This window comes from Colias philodice, chromosome 23 (genome assembly GCF_061535455.1).
Source record: "Colias philodice isolate Cphi_HAF_F1 chromosome 23, ilColPhil1 Martin Lab GWU primary, whole genome shotgun sequence".
In the NCBI taxonomy this organism is placed as follows: Eukaryota; Metazoa; Arthropoda; class Insecta; order Lepidoptera; family Pieridae; genus Colias; species Colias philodice.
In genome coordinates this window covers 3,493,672-3,512,755 of record NC_143108.1, presented here as the reverse complement: position 1 = coordinate 3,512,755, position 19,084 = coordinate 3,493,672, and the positions used below count along the sequence as shown (strand labels likewise).

At 33.1% G+C, this 19,084-nt stretch overlaps 1 protein-coding gene and 1 pseudogene across 2 annotated transcripts; both read left to right on the top strand.

Moving 5' to 3' along the window:
* The first annotated feature begins 371 nt into the window (after positions 1-371).
* On the top strand, positions 372-10,373 carry LOC149477971 (peroxiredoxin-2-like). Its single transcript, XM_089709687.1, has 7 exons — positions 372-486; positions 562-607; positions 1,093-1,234; positions 1,657-1,792; positions 2,793-2,895; positions 4,022-4,150; positions 9,904-10,373. Exons 1-7 carry the CDS (start codon positions 454-456, stop codon positions 9,993-9,995), a joined length of 681 nt encoding a protein of 226 aa, XP_089565813.1. The 5' UTR covers positions 372-453; the 3' UTR covers positions 9,996-10,373.
* A 1,913-nt stretch (positions 10,374-12,286) lies between these two features.
* LOC149477970 (myrosinase 1-like) lies at positions 12,287-18,626 on the top strand (annotated as a pseudogene). The gene is made up of 6 exons (XR_016317468.1): positions 12,287-12,321; positions 12,714-12,862; positions 13,422-14,079; positions 14,507-14,812; positions 15,931-16,172; positions 17,997-18,626. The product of XR_016317468.1 is annotated as a myrosinase 1-like (transcript).
* Positions 18,627-19,084: the final 458 nt, after the last annotated feature.

Sequence of the window (19,084 nt, the reverse complement as noted above, 5' to 3'; positions counted from 1 at the left end):
TTTATATTAAGTTAGAATAGCACTATAAAAGATTAGTTACTTAATAATAATTAATCTAATAAAGTTCTAACTGCGTTTTAACTGAAAAAATACCAGGCCATTTTTCTATTCGTGGGTAATTCTGGTTACTTATTTACTATCTACCTTTCTTCTAGTTAAACCATTTTGAAATATGCCGCTTGTTTTAATTATTTCTTTAATAAATTAAAATCCTAAATACTTTTTGTTTTTGGCGATGGCAACCTATTTTTGTTTTTGTGACAGTTGACACTTGGTTGACACCTCGGTTGACACAGTCATTCAACGTCGTTCTGTGACAGCAAATTTAACATGACTTTGAAGTTTGAAACGCTGAAGAGTGAAGTTTAATTAATTAATTTTGACATAATCAGGTTTCGCAGTTCATTGAATTACCAGAGAATTCCATTTTATTTAATTTCTTAAAATTGAAAAATGTCCTTCTTTGTTAAGCAATGTATTCGACGAGTAAGTAATACATTTTATCATTATACTGTTAGTAACATAACTTGTACTTTATATAACAATATTGTTTTCTTTTAGGTTCTCACACCGGCCGTATCCATAACAAAAAATAGTTTTTCCACAAGTAAGTACCTAGATATTACATAATTCATACAATTTGGAATTCATAATTATTCGAATGACCTCCTGATCTTTAGCATATTTTAATTGATTGAATAAAATTTTACTTTCGTACATCTTGAGACAGGCAAAAGAATCCTATGAATTATACACTTCCTGGAATACGTGTATTAATAATTAATATAAATTTAGAAGCATGATCAAGTCAGAAACCAGTCAGACTTACTTTACATAACTTGAACTAGAATTTCTAGTAGAAATTTTACTGGTTCTGTATCTTACACATAACTGTGTCAATCTTGTTTTATTCCGTCCTTAATCTTATAATATTTCTTACGTTACCAACTAGATCATTTTCCATGTTCACTAGAAGTCAAACAACATAATACTTACAAAATGATATACCTCACTTCACATTGGTAAATAATAACTTAAAATAAAGGGATAACTATCTAAAAACCCACTTTTTTTGTAAAAAATTGTTTTCAGCTAGTGCAGCATTTGTCCCAAGAGTACAAAAGCCTGCTCCTGATTTTGCAGCCACAGCTGTAGTTAATGGAGAATTCAATCAGTTGAAACTAGCAGATTTTTCAGGCAAATATGTTGTACTCGTCTTCTACCCATTAGATTTGTGAGTATAGGCTTTCCACCTAAGACTTCACCGGCTTAGTCTAAAACAAATTGTATACTAAAACTTCCTCGAGAAGCATGCTCTCTGTTTTGAAAGACTGCATCGATATCCATGGCATAGTCTTCTAAGCTTTCATAAAAACAGGCAGCAGACCATTTACATCTTTGAATTTTTTTGTAATAATCACTACATAGTATAAAACAAAGTCGCTTTCTCTGTCCCTATGTATGCTTAAATCTTTAAAACTACACAACGGATTTTGATGCAGTGGTAGAGTTATTCAAGAGGAAGGTTTTAGTATATAATTTATTATGTTTTAGACAAAGCGGGCGGAAAGCTAGTATTATATAAACCTGGAATAGTAAATTGGCAAGTCCAGTTAATATAATAATATTCAATAATTATTATTTCTACAATTTCAGCACCTTTGTCTGCCCTACAGAGTTGATTGCATTCAGTGACAGATCAAAAGACTTTACAAGCATTGACTGTCAAGTGATTGGTGTTTCAACAGACTCGGAATTCAGCCATCTTGCCTGGGTCAATACACCCAGGAAGGTATGTACCATAGAAATCTAAATAACAAGACACATAGAAGTGCTATAATGTCATAATTCGTATGAAAACCGCTGTCGCCAAAATCAACACATTCAAACCGAAACCTAAACAATGGCTAAACATTACAAACAAGTAAACTATGCCTTTTATTGGACAACTTGATTTTAGTGAAAACTAACTTAACTATTAAATTAAGCTTTTGAATATGTATCCTAACGCACGAATTTAGGGTTTATTTTAGAATAACATCCCTAAGTATATGAGACTTTTTGCTCCAATACGAACAAACGTGATAATAAGAATGGTCGACTGTGTCATTCATTGTTATTTCGATTACTATGGTGACACTCGTAATACTTGTAAATATTCTATAATTTTAAGGAAAAACGGCATTATTTCTAAAAAAAAATATTTTCCGATGAAATATGATTCCTTTATAAGTATAATTACAACTTGTGGAAGAATTTCCGCAATGGGAATCGCTGAAACACACCATGTATACACTCATACGTCTCCAGAGCAACTGAACAGTGACGAATGCACTGGTGTTGTGAAAATCACCTGAGTGGCGACAAGGTCACGCACGCTTACGACTTCTAGTGTCTTGTTATTTAGATTTCTATGTATGTACATATTCATTTTTTCTATACCAATAATATTAATTTTTTGTTTGGAAGTTAGGATGAATAGATGTAGGTAAATTCTATCATGACTAAACTGCTGAACCGATTTTGATGCAACTTTGTTGTAGCATAATAACAGAATAACTGTTATTATATTTTTATATTAGCTATTTAACAGAATAACTGTTATTTGCAATAATCTTAATACCACCAACAATCTTATATATGTTTATTCTTATTAGTAAATTCTTACATTCTTCATTCTAACATATTTTGTATATTATTTTAAAAATATTCATATATATATATATATATATATATATATATATATATGCAAAAGAATGTAATATTATTATTAAATCTTATTTTCTTACTAGGATGGAGGTCTTGGTAAATTGGATATTCCTCTACTGGCCGATTATAAGAAGAAAATCTCACAGGACTATGATGTTTTATTGGAAGATGGATTTGCATTAAGAGGTAATAATCATTCTATTTAGATTCTTTTTCCAGATGTACTACTAACTACTATTAAAAATAATATATTTTTGAGTTTGTCATGTAAATAAGAAGGAGAATGTATAATAGGTACATTGAAAATTATAATAAAACAAAACTATATAGTGTATAACAGCATGTGTGAAAAGTATTTAAGTAGTTCAACTTGTCTTAATTGCTTATATTTTTTCACATCAGTACTCACTAAAAAATATAAAGTCAAAATTAAAATGTTTTATGCTATAAAGTATAAATCAACTCAAATTGATAAAAACATATTTCAGACACTTTTGCGTTACTAATATCAGGAAATAAAGTATTATATTATTCACGAAAATAAGTAGCGCCATCTATCGAAAGTTCTTGGAATTTACAAATCCTTAATGTTAGAATTAAAAAAAAAATAGAGAAAATTTGATTGCTGGCAAGATCACGAGTAACCGAGAGGTTTTAATTTATTATTATTTTTAATCATAATATAAAGATTTGATACTAAGCATTCAAATGCTTTATAAATGATTTTTTTTTTCAACAACAGAAAAAATTCGCAGTTGGATACGAAACAGCGTCTTTCTGCTATTGCGACGCCAAGCCTCTCGGTTACTCGTGATCTTGCCATCAATCAAATTTTCTCTATTTTTAAAAAAAATTCTAACATTAAGGCTTTGTTAATTTCAAGAACTTTCGATAGATGGCGCTAATAATATAATATTTTCTTTCCAGCCCCCCTAGTCAAGTGGCTTTCTGTTAGCGTAGCGTAGCGGACGTAAGCTGTAGATACGTTTATCTACAGCTTACGTCAATCTCATACATTCGTAGTCTATTCTATTGAACGCTACGCTAACAGAAAGCCACTTGACTAGGGGGGCTGATATTAGTAACGCAAAAGTGTCTGAAATATGTTTTTATCCTGAAAATAGTGAACATAGAGGCTTGAGAGCCACATACGCTACTTTTTATTACACTGAAACATCTCGTACTCATGGGAATTTAGTTTGTCCCCATTTGCGAAGCTGTGGGTTAGTAGACTGTAGAAAAGTGACTTTCTTACAATTTTCGATAAGTAAAGCGTCTATAATTTGTTATGTATATTTTCTCTATATTCCAGGTCTATTCATCATTGATAGGAATGGTATCTTGCGACACATGTCGGTCAATGACCTGCCAGTAGGACGTTCTGTGGAGGAAACATTGAGATTGGTGAAAGCTTTCCAATTTGCTGATAAACATGGAGAAGGTAATTTTGTTGATTATATGGATTTTGTAAAATTATGATTAGAAAACATTGATTATACACAAACAGGTACATAAGCAGCAACTTAGCAAAACAAAACTTAAACATTACAATTAAAATCTCCCAATTGTGTTTTCAACGTAATATGCACGTGACAATTGCAAGACGAATGTTTGAAATGAACGAATGCATGAAACTGTTTGCTTGGACCGGCAACATAGCTTTAATTAGCCGCCTGGCGTGCGGAGCGACAACGTCACGTCAGCCGTTCGTCGTGCGGTGCGGCAACGTCGCGTCAATCCCTCGTCATGGCTACATTTTACTACTCGACCGAATGCTATTTGAAAGAAAACAAAAGATTTAGGAAATTAGGCTATTAGTGCTCCGAGAGAAATATAGCCACAATTTGCTTCAATTGTCTCTTTTTCGCTCACGATAACATTGAATTCCATCTTACGTTGAAGCCTAATCGTGTGTGCGTAGTGTGCCGTTTTGGAAGTTCAATTTGTAATAAAATTCAATTTAACAGTCTTCTGTTACGTCTATTCGCGACAAGCTCAAATATGCTCATCGCATTTTCATGCGTTTTGTACTAAATAGAAAAATTCAAAGGTGGTTTAGTCATAATAAGGTTATCAAGAACACTAAATATAAAAACAATGACAATATAAATTAATGTTCGTAAAGTAATAAATCAATTATATTATAAATATATATTGAAGTTAATGATAAGATTAAATATGATGGTCATAAACAACCTACAGTAAAACGATTATTTCATTTGCCGATAACAATTATATAATTATCTTAAAGACTGAAATGATACTGCTCAAAAGATGTTAATTACTTACGGTGTATTTAAATCGAACGAGCGAATGGTCATTCTAGCCCCACTATGTCAACTTATTTCGTTGTTCTTAGAGCGTTCGAAAAGATTCTATGCAATGTTCTATTACTGTTACTGAATATGAGTTTTCGTTTACACTAAAAGATCACGAAAGAATGCTCTTGTTCGTGGTCTAAAATCAAAATGCACCGTTACAAAACTAAAGTCAAGAAACTGTCTGAAAAATAGGAGACAAAGACACGTAAAATTTGAAAATAATTATTTCTGAATTTTAATAAGTGATGTTTTTTTGTGTTACTTCAGAAATTTAGACTCGGTGAACCGATTTTGATGATTTGAAAGATAAGAAAAGGAACACACGGGAGACACCTCTCTTGTAGTCCCATTTAAGTTTTATATAGTTCTGACATTTTGAAAACGATGTAGTTCTTGGTTAAAATTAATTCTGGTAGTTGTAGAATAATCCATTTTTAAAAGTAACGATCTTAAAATAGAAATCAATTTTTAAGACAAGCTGGTCGGAGTGTCTTCGTAAGTTTGAGTTAAAATGGTCGATGAATATTTTCTGTGTACCCATTGAGGTATTATTACTACGTATAGAGAGGCCACTACAAACAAAATCAGAAAATATGTGCGACAAGCTCGTCGGATCATACGCTTTGTAGATATTCTGCCTCTATTGTTTATCTTATTAAAAAATTTGAATAAAATTATCAATTAAAACCAATCAATGTAAAAAAATATGGTTTGAGACGATTGACTCTAACTTGTGTTACAAATAGTGTAGTAGCGATGTCCTCTCTAGTACGTAGTACAGTCACGAGCAATAATATATGCCTAGGGGGCGATGTGCAAAAATATCTGTCACTAGAACAAATTCAATAATATCTGTCTGCCCGTATACAGCAAAAATATCTGACATTAGTAGGCAGCATAATAAAGTGGCATCAAAATTATGTGACGAAAATGTTACAGCAAATAATTGTGACAACCTCTCACGGCATAAATATGTGACGTCAACTAGGAAGCAATAATATCTGACACAATTTCATATCTCTGTATTTTGCATCGATTCCTCATACAAATATATACTTCTATATTAATATTATAAAGAGGAAAGGTTTGTATGTATGTATGTATGTATGTATGGTTTTCACGCATAAACTACTGGACCGATTTTGATGAAATTTGGCACAGATAATCTTTAGACCCTGAGAAAGAACATAGGCTACCTTTTATTTCGAAATATGTACCACGGGCGAAGCCGGGGCGGACCGCTAGTCATAAATATGTGACATCAAATATGTGGCAATAATATCTGACACAATTTCATATTTCTATATTTTGCATAGATTCCTCACAAAAAGCATAAATATGTGACATCAACTAGGAAGCAATAATATCTGACACAATTTCATATTTCTATATTTTGCATCGATTCCTCACAAAAAACATAAATATGTGACATCAACTAGGAAGCAATAATATCTGACACAATTTCATATTTCTATATTTTGCATCGATTCCTCACAAAAAGCATAAATATGTGACATCAACTAGGAAGCAATAATATCTGACACAATTTCATATTTCTGTATTTTGCATCGATTCCTCACAAAAGGCATAAATATGTGACACCGACTAGGTGGCAATAATATCTGACACAATTTTATATTTCTGTATTTTGCGTTGATTCCACACTAAAAGCACTAGGAAGCTATAATATCTGACACAATTTTATTTTCAATTTAATATTGTATTCATACAAAATAAATAAATTTTATTTTAACTACGTTGTTTAAAAACATTATTACCATATTAATTAATATGTGCCGTCGTTGTATACTACATATTGTATGTCTAGATATTACATATATCCTACTAGTTTAACACCCGCGGCTTCGCCCGCGTTTTCAAAGAAAAACCCGCATAGTTTCCGTTCCTGTGGGATTTCCAGGATAAAAGCTCTCATAAGCGTTAATCCAAGTTACCTTCTATGTGTGTGATAAATTCCATTTTCTCTTTTATTTGTGTGAAAGAGTAACAAACATCCTTACAATATGATACTCACGAACTTTCACATTTATAATATTAGAAGGATATCATATCATGACAAAATTAAAGTATTCATATACTTATACATATGAATGCCCACTTTGGTAGATCTATTTTATTTGAAGGTTCAGTGTAACCTTCATGTATTATTTAGAAATTGTTTTGTCACATGTTTTGTTATATTTGACGTTAGCGGCGTTTGACACGATTGCTCCGTTATTCATTTTCATTTACCTATAATTAGCCTATAATATTGCTATTATTTTATTGAGTATCGAAAATTATGGCAAGTTATCATATTATCGTAATTTTATAAAAAAAAAAATATTTACAAAATATAATGTGTCTTTTGTTTATATTCTTACCCCAGCAAAAAACATAACACTAATTCAATAAATAACGTTTTGCCTTTTTAAAATCCTATCCTATCTTATCCTACTAGTCCTACTATAATCCTACTTCCTATCCTACTAATCTAGTATTATTAATGCGAAAGTTTGTGAGGATGTGTATGTGTGTGTTTGTTACTCTTTCACGCAAATACTACTGAACCGATTACAATAAAATTTAGCAGACAAATAAAGGGTAACTTGGGTTAACACTTAGGATAGGTTTTATCCCAAAATTCCCACGGGATCGGGAACTATGCGGTATTTCTGTGAAGACGCAGGCGAAGCCGCGGGCGGAAAGCTAGTGTCACATATTTATGCTTTTTGTGAGGAATCAATTATATTTTACAATACAGAAATATAAAATTGTGTCAGATATTATTGCTTCCTAGTTGACGTCACATATTTATGCCGTGAGAGGTTGTCACAATTATTTGCTGTAACATTTTCGTCACATAATTTTGATGCCACTTCATTATGCTGCCTACTAATGTCAGATATTTTTGCTGTATACGGGCAGACAGATATTATTGAACCCGTTCTTATGACAGATATTATTGCTAATCTGCAAATGGTAATATATTTATGCTTCTGACTGTACATAGTAACTCAATGTGCGTACCTACGTTTTCATATGAAATGACTTTAAATTAGACACGCTTACGTGGGGACAGCTGGTATTACTATATAAATAGCTGCTTAGCCGGTAGTCTTCGCCCGGGTTGTTGTCCACAAGTAATGGGTCTTTATATTTATTAGTTATAGAATTTTCAAAATCAGTTAATTAAATCTAAAGATTAACACAACCCTAAACGCTACCTCTTTGTATAGATAAATAAATACAATTCAATGTTCACTAAACACATCAAAGCGCAACCTCTTTGTAATAGTATAGATAAATAAATATAATTCCGTGTTGACTAAACACATCCATAAATACGATACTGCTATTTACATCAAAGTACAAATAATTTTTAAAGTGAAACTTTTATTACATCGTCTCAAACTTTTTGGTCTGTGTAGTGCATGTCGCGTGTATCGCGGCTGCCGAGTAGGTATCTACTCGGCAGCCGACCGTCACGCGAGTCTCTCCAGTATTCAAGTACTTTCCCTCCAGGGCCCATCGAAAATTTCCACACTGTATATAATAATTCTGAAGATGATAACGGCACATTAAATAATAACGATTATTTTTGCCTGCCTAATTTTGTTGCGGGAAGTAATGTTGTAAAAGTAAATATTTATATTTAGCATTAAAATATATCAAATGCCTACTAGATTCAACTGTTGTGTGTTGTTTATATTTTGAAAACTAAACGTTCAAAGCCATGATTTTTTTGTATAATAACAAACATATATACATTTTTTTGTATTGTCACCGATCCTTGATCATGGTACAAAGTTGGAATTAAATCTGTCCATTTAATGTGGGCAGTGCCGGCCTTAGGGGGGGGCGTGATGGGGCGATGGCCCAGGGCGACAAATTCTGGGGGGCGCCAAGGTCTGAAGTTGGAGTCTCTTGCCTCAAGTGGGCGCCACAATATTTTCTCCCCGTGTGTCAGGGGCCCTTACGCTGGTACTGAATGTGGGTCAAAATTGAGTCTAAAGGTGTCCGCTACATACAAACATACAGGTGAAGCTAATGATAGCGTGTCGAAAAATTTAATAACAATTATACAGGGTGTCCCACTTTTGGTATACTAAGCGCGAAGGGACTTTTAGTTAAGCATACACTGATCACGTAAAAAATACTTAAACAACAAAATTACGTCAAAAATATTTTGCTAAATTTTTCCTGAAAATCCATGTTTTCTTCTCTAGCTTCGCGCAGCCGGCATATACCGCTTCTCTAATGTGAGCATTTTGTCTATGAAAACATAATCTTAAACGATAGCTCACGTGCTGTCGGCAAAGTTGGGCGGGTTGCTTGTTAAAAGGTGTACAACATAGAGTTTTAAGAATTCATCTATTTGAAAAAAATTGCGTCTGGAATTTTATAAGTATTTTTTACGTACTCAGCATATGCAAAACTATAACCTCCTTTGAGCTTAGTATACCAACAGTGGGACACCCTGTATATTACATAGAAACATGATTTGCATAAATAATCGCATTAGCTTATCAGATGATAACAACGACACCTTATAAAACAAAATCTGTACAGACGTCGGGGGCATGCCAAAAATATACATGTCGCCAGAATCTGCTATTTAATTGAATGACTAAAGAACAACTCGACAAGTTGTTTAATTTAATTATGTACCAATAAATAAATGTTACGTTCAACGTCTTGACTGAACGTCATTTAGCATAGTCATTGGTTTGGATAGTGATCCTTGATAGCGTATTTGATTATTTGTAGGCGTAAATTTTCAGCTATTTTAACTAAGATAAAATAGATGAATCCTCCCTTGGAGTTTGTTAAGTTTTCTATGTGTTTAATTTAATTCAACTTTATCTTTCAGTGTGCCCCGCTAACTGGAACCCAGAAAGCAACGCGGATACAATCAAACCTAATCCTAAGGAGAGCAAGGAATACTTCCAGAAAGCGAACTAGATTAGTCAGTCAGTCAGACATTTTGTCAGTCTGTTAGTGGCCTTTAAATGCCTTATATCAGGCAACACTTCCAACTTTGTTGTTTTCTTCCAACAGTCTAAAAGGGTTGCCATATAAATGACGTCACAGATAAGAAATACACAACGTTATAAACATTTTTTAATTGTAAAATAATGCTTTTATCTACTTTCAGAAGCAATTTTGAATTGTATTCATACATGAATTAGACTGTCATTAGTAATAAAATGTTATATCGAATTATATAACAAAATAATTATTGTAAACAATTGAATGTGTAACAATAGAAAAATATAGTGCATTTTAATTTGCATGTAAAACATTAGATAAAATTATTTTATCAATAAATTTTGTCATTTATCTGAGTTTATCTATATCAAATTACGTTTTAATATTTTAATTATTTGGACCTCTTTGAGTGTAAAAATAGGATTCTTCACGATATATCAGATTAAAGAAATCGTGGAAATACACATCTTATTTAAGGGGCATTTCACGTGTAAAGTCCGGTCGCGGAGCAGGAAGAATTTCGTACATTAACCTGTTATTACCTGTCACTGTCACTCCCTTGTAAAAATAATGTGTCTTGCTCGCACAGGTGCAATGACCGCCGTCCTTAGGGATTGTAAACCTTTAACCTGAGAGCGTAAGGTTTGTGTTTGCTTGATTGGTGTCAGGTGTTCAATTATGATTTTGTGAATTCAAAATTTATAAGAATAAACCTCAAACTCTTTATGTCCAATCAAAATCCGCCTAAGTCGAAAACGCGTGTTAGACTAACGTATTTCTGTAATATTGTACTTACATAGTAAATTATTTTTTGAAAAATAAGGTCATAAAGAAGTTTCACTTCTTATGTGTGTACACGAACACTTTTTTTTATATAATATATCGTTGTTATTGAAAAAGTTAAAATGTAACTAACTAATAAGTATTGTAAATGAATAAAGGACATTTATTTAATAAATTAGTAAAAAACATTTTCTCCTCCAAATATTTCATGTAAACTGCACTTCATTCAAAAATGTTTGTGACCACTGTCAGTAGGTAAAGAGGTCATTGTACGAAATTCTTTCTGCTCCGCGACCGGACTTTAGCTGGCATCTAAAAAAACAGTATTCTTTAAAATAAATATAGATAACGGTATTATGAAATACTAGCGTACAACTATACATATATACTACATCAGCGCTCAGCTTCGTCCACTTAGTAGAGTACTTTTAGGGAAAAACTATCTTATAAAAAGCCATCAAAATAATTAGTTTAGTTTTAAAATGTATTCAAAACAAAAAAGAACCAACCCTTACTTCCTGTTCTTATGGCTCATTTAACATCAATAGTTTTGAATTTGATATTTTGACTTTATACCATTTAACTTCTTTATAAATTTATTATCGAATCACGCCTCGTGATCGAATTTTTTCTATTTTTTAAAAAATACCAATTATTTTTTTATACTGAACATTATCATAACCTACAATTAACAATCAATACACATACAATATTCCTACACCAAAAAGATTCGTAGTTTAATAAGACTACTATGATATAGATTTATAAAATATCTGAAGAGGCAGGCCCTTATCCTAATAAAACCTCTTGCTTGGCCGTGTTAGTAGCATAGTATACATATATAAAGAGAGCAGTAGTCCAACTCTCGGCATTTAGGAACGCACGGTAGCTAAACTCGCCAGGCGCAGGGTTGTCACTTGTCACATTGATATTTTAAATAATTGTATAAACAAACACCGACTGCTCACAGCAATGGCGCGGCCCTCACGAGAACGGTCCCAGAGTAGGAACCGAGCCGCGTTGTGTGCGTGTGTACATACCATGTATGAGATAATATCTCTTTGTATGAGTACCAATTAATTATACCAGATGTAACTCAATCTGTTTATTTATTTAAGAATTTTCAACAAGTAATACGTAACAGTTTATATAACTTAAGTGGTCCACTGTACCTTTAAATTTTTAGGAGATTTCAGCAGTACATAGTTTGTCAATTTGGTTAAAATTATAACTGTGTAGTAAACACTTATTTACGCAATGTAGCAGTTGTGCGTACATACAAAATTAATAACTTCGATCTTCATTATCATTATTATCTCCAAAGGTGCGGAATATTTTATAATTAGCCGTTTTTGGTAACTCGATAACAATTCCAGTAATCTTAATCATGATGGTTCAAAGATTCCTAATATCCTAATATATTTCTCATTTTTCAATTTTGGGATACATTTGATTTTTGAGCACAGAAAATTTAGCACAAAATGCTTGCGCTCAAAGAAGTTATTGTGCTATTAAGGTATGTCAATTTTTTTATTACATCATTATTTTCAGTTTTTGGGCGTTCCTAACGCCCAAAAACAATTTCGCATATGTTCAGTGGAATTTGATTTTAAATTAACGTTTAATTAATTTTTCTTTCATCATAAACTGCATCACTGTTAAATTATTGATCCATATTTTAGTTATTCAAAAATACATTTATAAGTTTAACAGTCTGTGGTTTAACTAACATTTATTTCTTACATGTTTACATAATTAAATAATTTTTCGACAGAACTAGTGTTAAATAGTGTCTAAGCAATTTCTTTAATTATTTCATCAGCACCAGAAAGAACATAATTTGGCTTTTTCATTCTTATACAGCTTTTTCTAATTTGTTTACTTGTCTTATAATGTATCTAATTTCAGTATAATATTATATGGCATCACAGCAGTCAGTTTGAATAATGAGGAATCCCGGAATAATACGCAAAGAAACTTGAGAAGATTTCCAGCAAATTTCCTGTTTGGAGCTTCTTCATCTTCATATCAAATAGAAGGAGCTTGGAATGAAGGAGGTAATTATTGTTTCAATTCATAAATTTTTAATATGTTGATGTTATTAAATCAGAACAGAAGATTTTAATTTTTATGAGTAAATGAAATGTGTTTTTTTAAGTATGTGTTAAAAAAACACAATTCTTATCGTTTAAGCTATAAAGTTACGATTCATAAGCTAAGTTTCCTTTGAGAACCCTTTAAGTAGTTACGAGTATAATTTAGGAAATGCAAATCAGTAATTATTATGTAAGTACCTACTGTTTATTTTTTGTGGCAAGGTCTGAATTTGATCTTATGCCTACTTTCCTACTAATATTATAAATGCGAAAGTAACTCTGTCTGTATGTTACGCTTTCCCGCTTAAACCTCTCAACCGATTTTAATGAAATCTGGCAATGACAATCTTTAGATCCTGAAAAAGAACATCCAACAGGCTACCTTTTATCAAAACACCACGCGGGCGAAGCCGCGGGCCGAAGCTAGTAATTTCTATAATTAATTTATGCTAGTATTTTTTTTTCTTACCACTTAAACATAAATCACACGTACCATTATACCAAATACCAAATATTACAGGTAAAGGATGGTCTATGTGGGACCACCTCGTCAGAACAGACCCCGACCATATCGATGACAGATCAACTGGCGATATAGCCGCCAACTCGTACCACTTTTACAAACGAGACATTGAAATGCTCAAAGAACTTGGCGTGTCCATCTACAGATTCTCCATTTCTTGGCCCCGAATTCTGCCCTTCGGTCGACATGACTATGTTAACCCAGAAGGAGTGGCGTATTACAATAATTTGATTAACGAACTCCTTGCTAATGACATCACCCCATTTGTGACTATTTACCACTGGGAACTGCCTCAAAATTTGAACGAACAGGGCGGTTGGCTGACTGAAGATATCGTCGATTGGTTTGGAGATTACGCTCGAGTGTTGTACCGTAATTTTGGAGACAGAGTGAAGCATTGGTTGACCATAAATGAACCGTATATTCATTGCAATCACGGGTATAGTCAAGGGCTCCATGCGCCAAAGATACTGTCGCCAGGCATCGCGTTTTATGAATGTGGTCGTCATATTCTTTTGGCTCATGCAAGGGCGTACCATATTTATAAGAACGAGTTTGCATCTCAAGGTGGTCAAATTTCTATAGTTATCAGTCCATGCCAAGTGATGATTCTCAGTCCAGCTATGAGGCTATGGAAGATTACAGGGCTTTCTATGTAAGTATAATAAATCACAATTTTACTGCAACAATATTTTGCTGATGATCAAAATAAGAAAACTCTCAGACAACCCTCTTCACAATGGATAGCTTTGGCCCAACAAATCGTCGATGTTTGCCACCATTACGGCGATTATAAATAAACACAAAAAAAAACATATACAATGACTGCCGACCTCAGACATTAAGACCCTCTACACTGTCATGATTTTTGTTTTGTTTATTTCCTATACTTTAAGGGTTGCCTGGTAGAGATCGCTACCTAGCGATAAGGCCGCCTTTTGCTTGTTTTATATGTGTTGTGTGCTTTTGTATCTGTAGTTTTTAAGCAATAAATAATTTTCATTCATTCATTCATGATTGAATAGTTAAGAGAGCTCGTTAAGTAATATTCGTCTTTACTTAAAATATAAATATCGTTTCAGGTCGGCCAATACATGGATCCAATTTTCTCAGCAACCGGCAATTATCCTCAACGACTGATTGACAGAGTTGCCCAGGCTAGTGCGAACCAAGGGCTTTCGGAATCTCGTCTCCGCCCATTCACGCAAGAACAAATCGACTATATTAGGGGAACTGCAGATTTTCTTGCATTGAACCATTATACGAGTAAATTTGTGTATAGAAATGATTCTCTTAAGGGAACTTTCCAAGTTCCTTCCCATCGAGATGATTCTTTTGTTGGAACGTATCCTGACCCCTCTTGGATGCAAGGAGACGTTTGGCTTTTTGTAAGTGAAAATTTTGCGTGTTATTTTGTGAGTTTTAACTCTTAGTCTTATAGCATGGAATGCAATTAATAAAATTTTGAAAAAAAAGCTGAGAGAATAGAAAAAGAAAACTATCATTACATACATCAATGGGATTTCTTGTACAGGTCGAAGGAAGCGGATTCGAATCCCGCCTCATGGTCTTTTGGTTACCATTTGATACAAATTTTAGTGGGATTTAAAAAATGCAAAGTAGAAAATAGATAAGAATAAAAATAATATCTGCGTCGATTGTTTTGTAATTCGCAGCAAAACAAATGATAAACTATAATCGTATATTATCTATTATGACCAATTGCTTTTGAAACTTGTTTCTTTTTAATAGTATCGTAGCTACGTTAATCGAGTGTTAGTCCAAACCGGTTCGATTATATAAAAAGGCATAATCTTGTAATACTGCTGAATTGAGATTAGATAAATAAATATTATAGGACATTATTACACAAATCGACCTAGTCCCACAGTAAGCTCAATTAAGGCTTGTGTTGTGGGTACTAGGCGACGATAAATATAATATTTAATAAATACATATATAGATACCCCACACCCAGACCCAAGAACAAATAATTGAGTTCATCACACAAATATTTGCCCTGACCGGGGATCGAACCCGGGACCGTCGGCTCAGTAGGCAGTTACTTTACCACTGCGCCAACCGCGTCGTCAGATGTAATAATGATTAGAATTATGATAAGATTTTCATTGGAAGATGGTTATTATTTTTACATATTATATTGTTAATGACCTATGAAAAATTAAAATTATCTCAAGCTTATTAAATTAAACAAAATTGTATATAGCCTATGTCATTTAGGAATAACGTAGAATTCTGCTGGTAAAAGAATTATTTAAATCGGTTCAATAGTTTTTGAATTAATTCGATACAAACAAACAATCAAATCTCCTCTTTATAAGTATTTATTATAAATTATTTAAAAAATAGCCTATGGCACCCAGGACTGTATGCAGGCTTAATGCAAAAATCAAAATGTTTAGAAACAGTAGTTTTTGAAGTAGGTAGTTTAATCAAATCTTTCCTCTTTATATTAGTTACCTTAATAGCATTATAATTCTTCCAGTCATACCCTCCCGGACTATACAAACTCCTAGTGCACTTGAAAGAGAGATACAACGATTTAACAATTTACATAACAGAGAATGGTTTTGGTTACGGGACCACTGGTCTAGTAGATGAGAAGAGAGTCACGTATCTAAGAGGATATATCAATTCCTTGCTAGATGCTATAGACGCGGGTGTGGATGTCAGAGGATATTGCGCTTGGAGTCTGATGGACAATTTTGAATGGAATGCTGGGTTCACGTAAGTTGAAATTTATATTTTAAGTAAGTCATTTATTCGGTAGATTCGGTTGAGCCATATATAAAACTCAAAGGTGACAGACTGACATAGTAATCTATCGCCCGTCCGATTAGGGCCCTTCTGGCCTCCTCCACTCAAGCGACAGCCCAAGCCGAGGTTCGAGATCCCCGTGGCGGGGGGACGCCCTTGTGCATGTCGCTACCAGGGTGAACCTTCAGTTCACCCCCGCGTCCGCGTTAAAATGTAGAAGCCCTTCTGGCTAACATTGAGAGACACCACACAAAAAAAAATAGTAATCTATCAACGCACAGCCCAAACCACTGAACGGATCGGGCTGGGCATGCAGGTAGATGTTATGTATGGGACCATACTTTGGACGTAGGCATCCGCTTCGAAAGAATTTTGATAAATTTTACCCCGTTTTTACCATGAAAATTTATGGTTTCCACGCAGGTGAAGCTGCGGGCAACAGCTAGTAATTTATATAGTAACTGGTTAACCCAAGATTGTATGTCACTCGATAAAATAGATACTCTTTAGTCGGGATTTATTTTTTAAACTATTTTTATTTAACTTGCTTTGGAGTTATGTAAATTCATGTTTAAGGTGTTTACATATTTGACATAATAATTAATATGATAAGGAAGCTCCACACAATGTTTTTTTTAATTCTTAGTTTAAGTTCCCTAGAGGGCGCTGCATACAATTTAACGTAACGTCATGCAGATTTCATTTCATCAAAATTTCATAAAAATCGGTCAAACCGTTTTTGTGACAATATGATGATTGATGATCAATCGGAAATACAGATTATTTAAAAAGATTATTTATAATTAACACGAAAAAGTATTATTATTTTTCTTAATCAACTATATACGCATTATCATAGGTAATATTAAAAAATAATTAAAATCAACCAATGTTTTAATCTTATTACGCTCTAATCAGAATATATATATTTTTGTTATTTTGTTCTCTTCATATAATTGATTGTTATGGCTAACTAACCCTGATTTCGACGTGATTTGCAATTTGGCTTAATGAAAATTACCTACAGACCAATCTATGTGAATTTGATTAAAATACGTAGTTACATCTGTTTGGTCACTTTACATTTAAACTATATTTAGGTAAAATTATAATTATACCATTTAATATATAAAAGCTTCGCTTTTATACATTAAACAACGGACGATCCTCTGTTATCATAAAAAACGCACCGCTTCGGCACCGCAGCCGTCCGACACGAAACGCATAAATTAAAAGCGCCCATAGACTTCGGCTAGAACTAAGAAACAATTCTTTTAGAGATAATAGAGTCTATAATCATAGGTAAAATCACACCTCCAGCTAGTATGAGCAGTTAATATTGATGGGTGCGCTCAAGGACCGGCCCGCGCCGGAAAATTAAAAAATTCCATTATTTCCTCAAATTGTCAGATTAGCGACATTGGGACCTCTAATATTGTAATTAACACCCCCATATCTAAATCTGACGTGCTCGAATAATATTACTTTAACTTTTGACCCATTCTGCATAGCCACGAAATCGACGATTTTGTTTCAGCAAAGTCCTAGAGCATGCAAAATATCAATATCTTTCCATGCCACTTTTTTTTAATAATCATAAAACGATTCCCCATCGCTAAAAGTGGAAACATAGGACCTATTTTCTCGCTATCGTCTAATCTACCAGTTACTACTAGGTTTCCTAGGTTTATTTATTTGAAAATTTGTACTTACCGTGTATCTTATTTAAATTTGCTCTACTTCTAACAATAGGAAGGTGATAGTTATGGTTAAAAATAAATGCTTTTTTTACAGAATGCGCTTTGGTCTCTACGAAGTTGACTTCGACGATGTGAACCGAACACGCAGACCCAGAAAATCAGCACTAGTGTATAAGGAAATAATTAGATCAAGGGTTATAGACCCTACCTTCAATCCGGACCCGTATGCAAAAGATGACGCCAATAGTGCTACTGTAGTTAAAACATCTGCATTTTTTATTTTATTATCTGCTTTTGTTAGTATGATTTTTTAATCTGTGATATTTTCTGTATAGATAATTTATTTATGTAACTGTAATAAGATATTGTATGACAGCTTAAAGCAACTGAGAACAAACTTAACTAAATGTAAATAATAAATATAATAAAACTCTACTAACTAACACTAGCTTTAATGTTAGGATCAACTTAATTATGTCAAAACAGAGTATACCTAAAGAAATAATTTACAATATTTTCTCTCCTATTTATCCATACTAATATTATAAATGTGAAAGTAACTCTGTCTGTCTGTCTGTTACTCAATCACGCCTAAACTACTGAACCAATTTGCGTGAAATTTGGTATGGAGATATTTTGATACCCGAGAAAGAACATTTTATTGCTACTTTTTATTGCGAAATATGTACCACGGGTGAAGCCAAAGGCCACGGGCGTATATATATATATATATATATATATATATATATATATATATATATATATATATATATATACAGGGTGTCCCAATGTTGGTATACTAAGCTCAAAGGAGCTTATAGTTTTGCATACGCTGACTACGTAAAAAATATTAATTCTATTCCAGACACAGTTTTTTTTTTTCAAATAGATGAATTCTTAAAACTCTATGTGTACACCCCTAACAAGCAACCCGCCCAGCTTTGCTCCCAGCACGTGACCTATCGTTTAAGATTATGTTTTCATAGACAAAATGCTCACAATAGCGAAGCGGTATTTACCGGCTGCGCGAAGCTAGAGGAGAAAACATGGATTTTCAGGAAAAATTCAGCAAAACTTTTTTAATGTAATTTTGTTGTTTCACGATATATTAAAGAAATCGTGGAAATAGGTACATATCTTATTTAAGGGGCATTTCACGTGAAGCTGGCATCTAAAAAAACA

Bases quoted from the DNA above. Each gene is read 5' to 3' on its own strand.
- LOC149477971 (XM_089709687.1), top strand. From the start codon at position 454: ATGTCCTTCTTTGTTAAGCAATGTATTCGACGA. The intron at 1,235-1,656 runs GTGAGTATAGGC...CTACAATTTCAG, and splicing joins GTCTTCTACCCATTAGATTT to CACCTTTGTCTGCCCTACAG. The intron at 1,793-2,792 runs GTATGTACCATA...TTTTCTTACTAG, and splicing joins GGGTCAATACACCCAGGAAG to GATGGAGGTCTTGGTAAATT.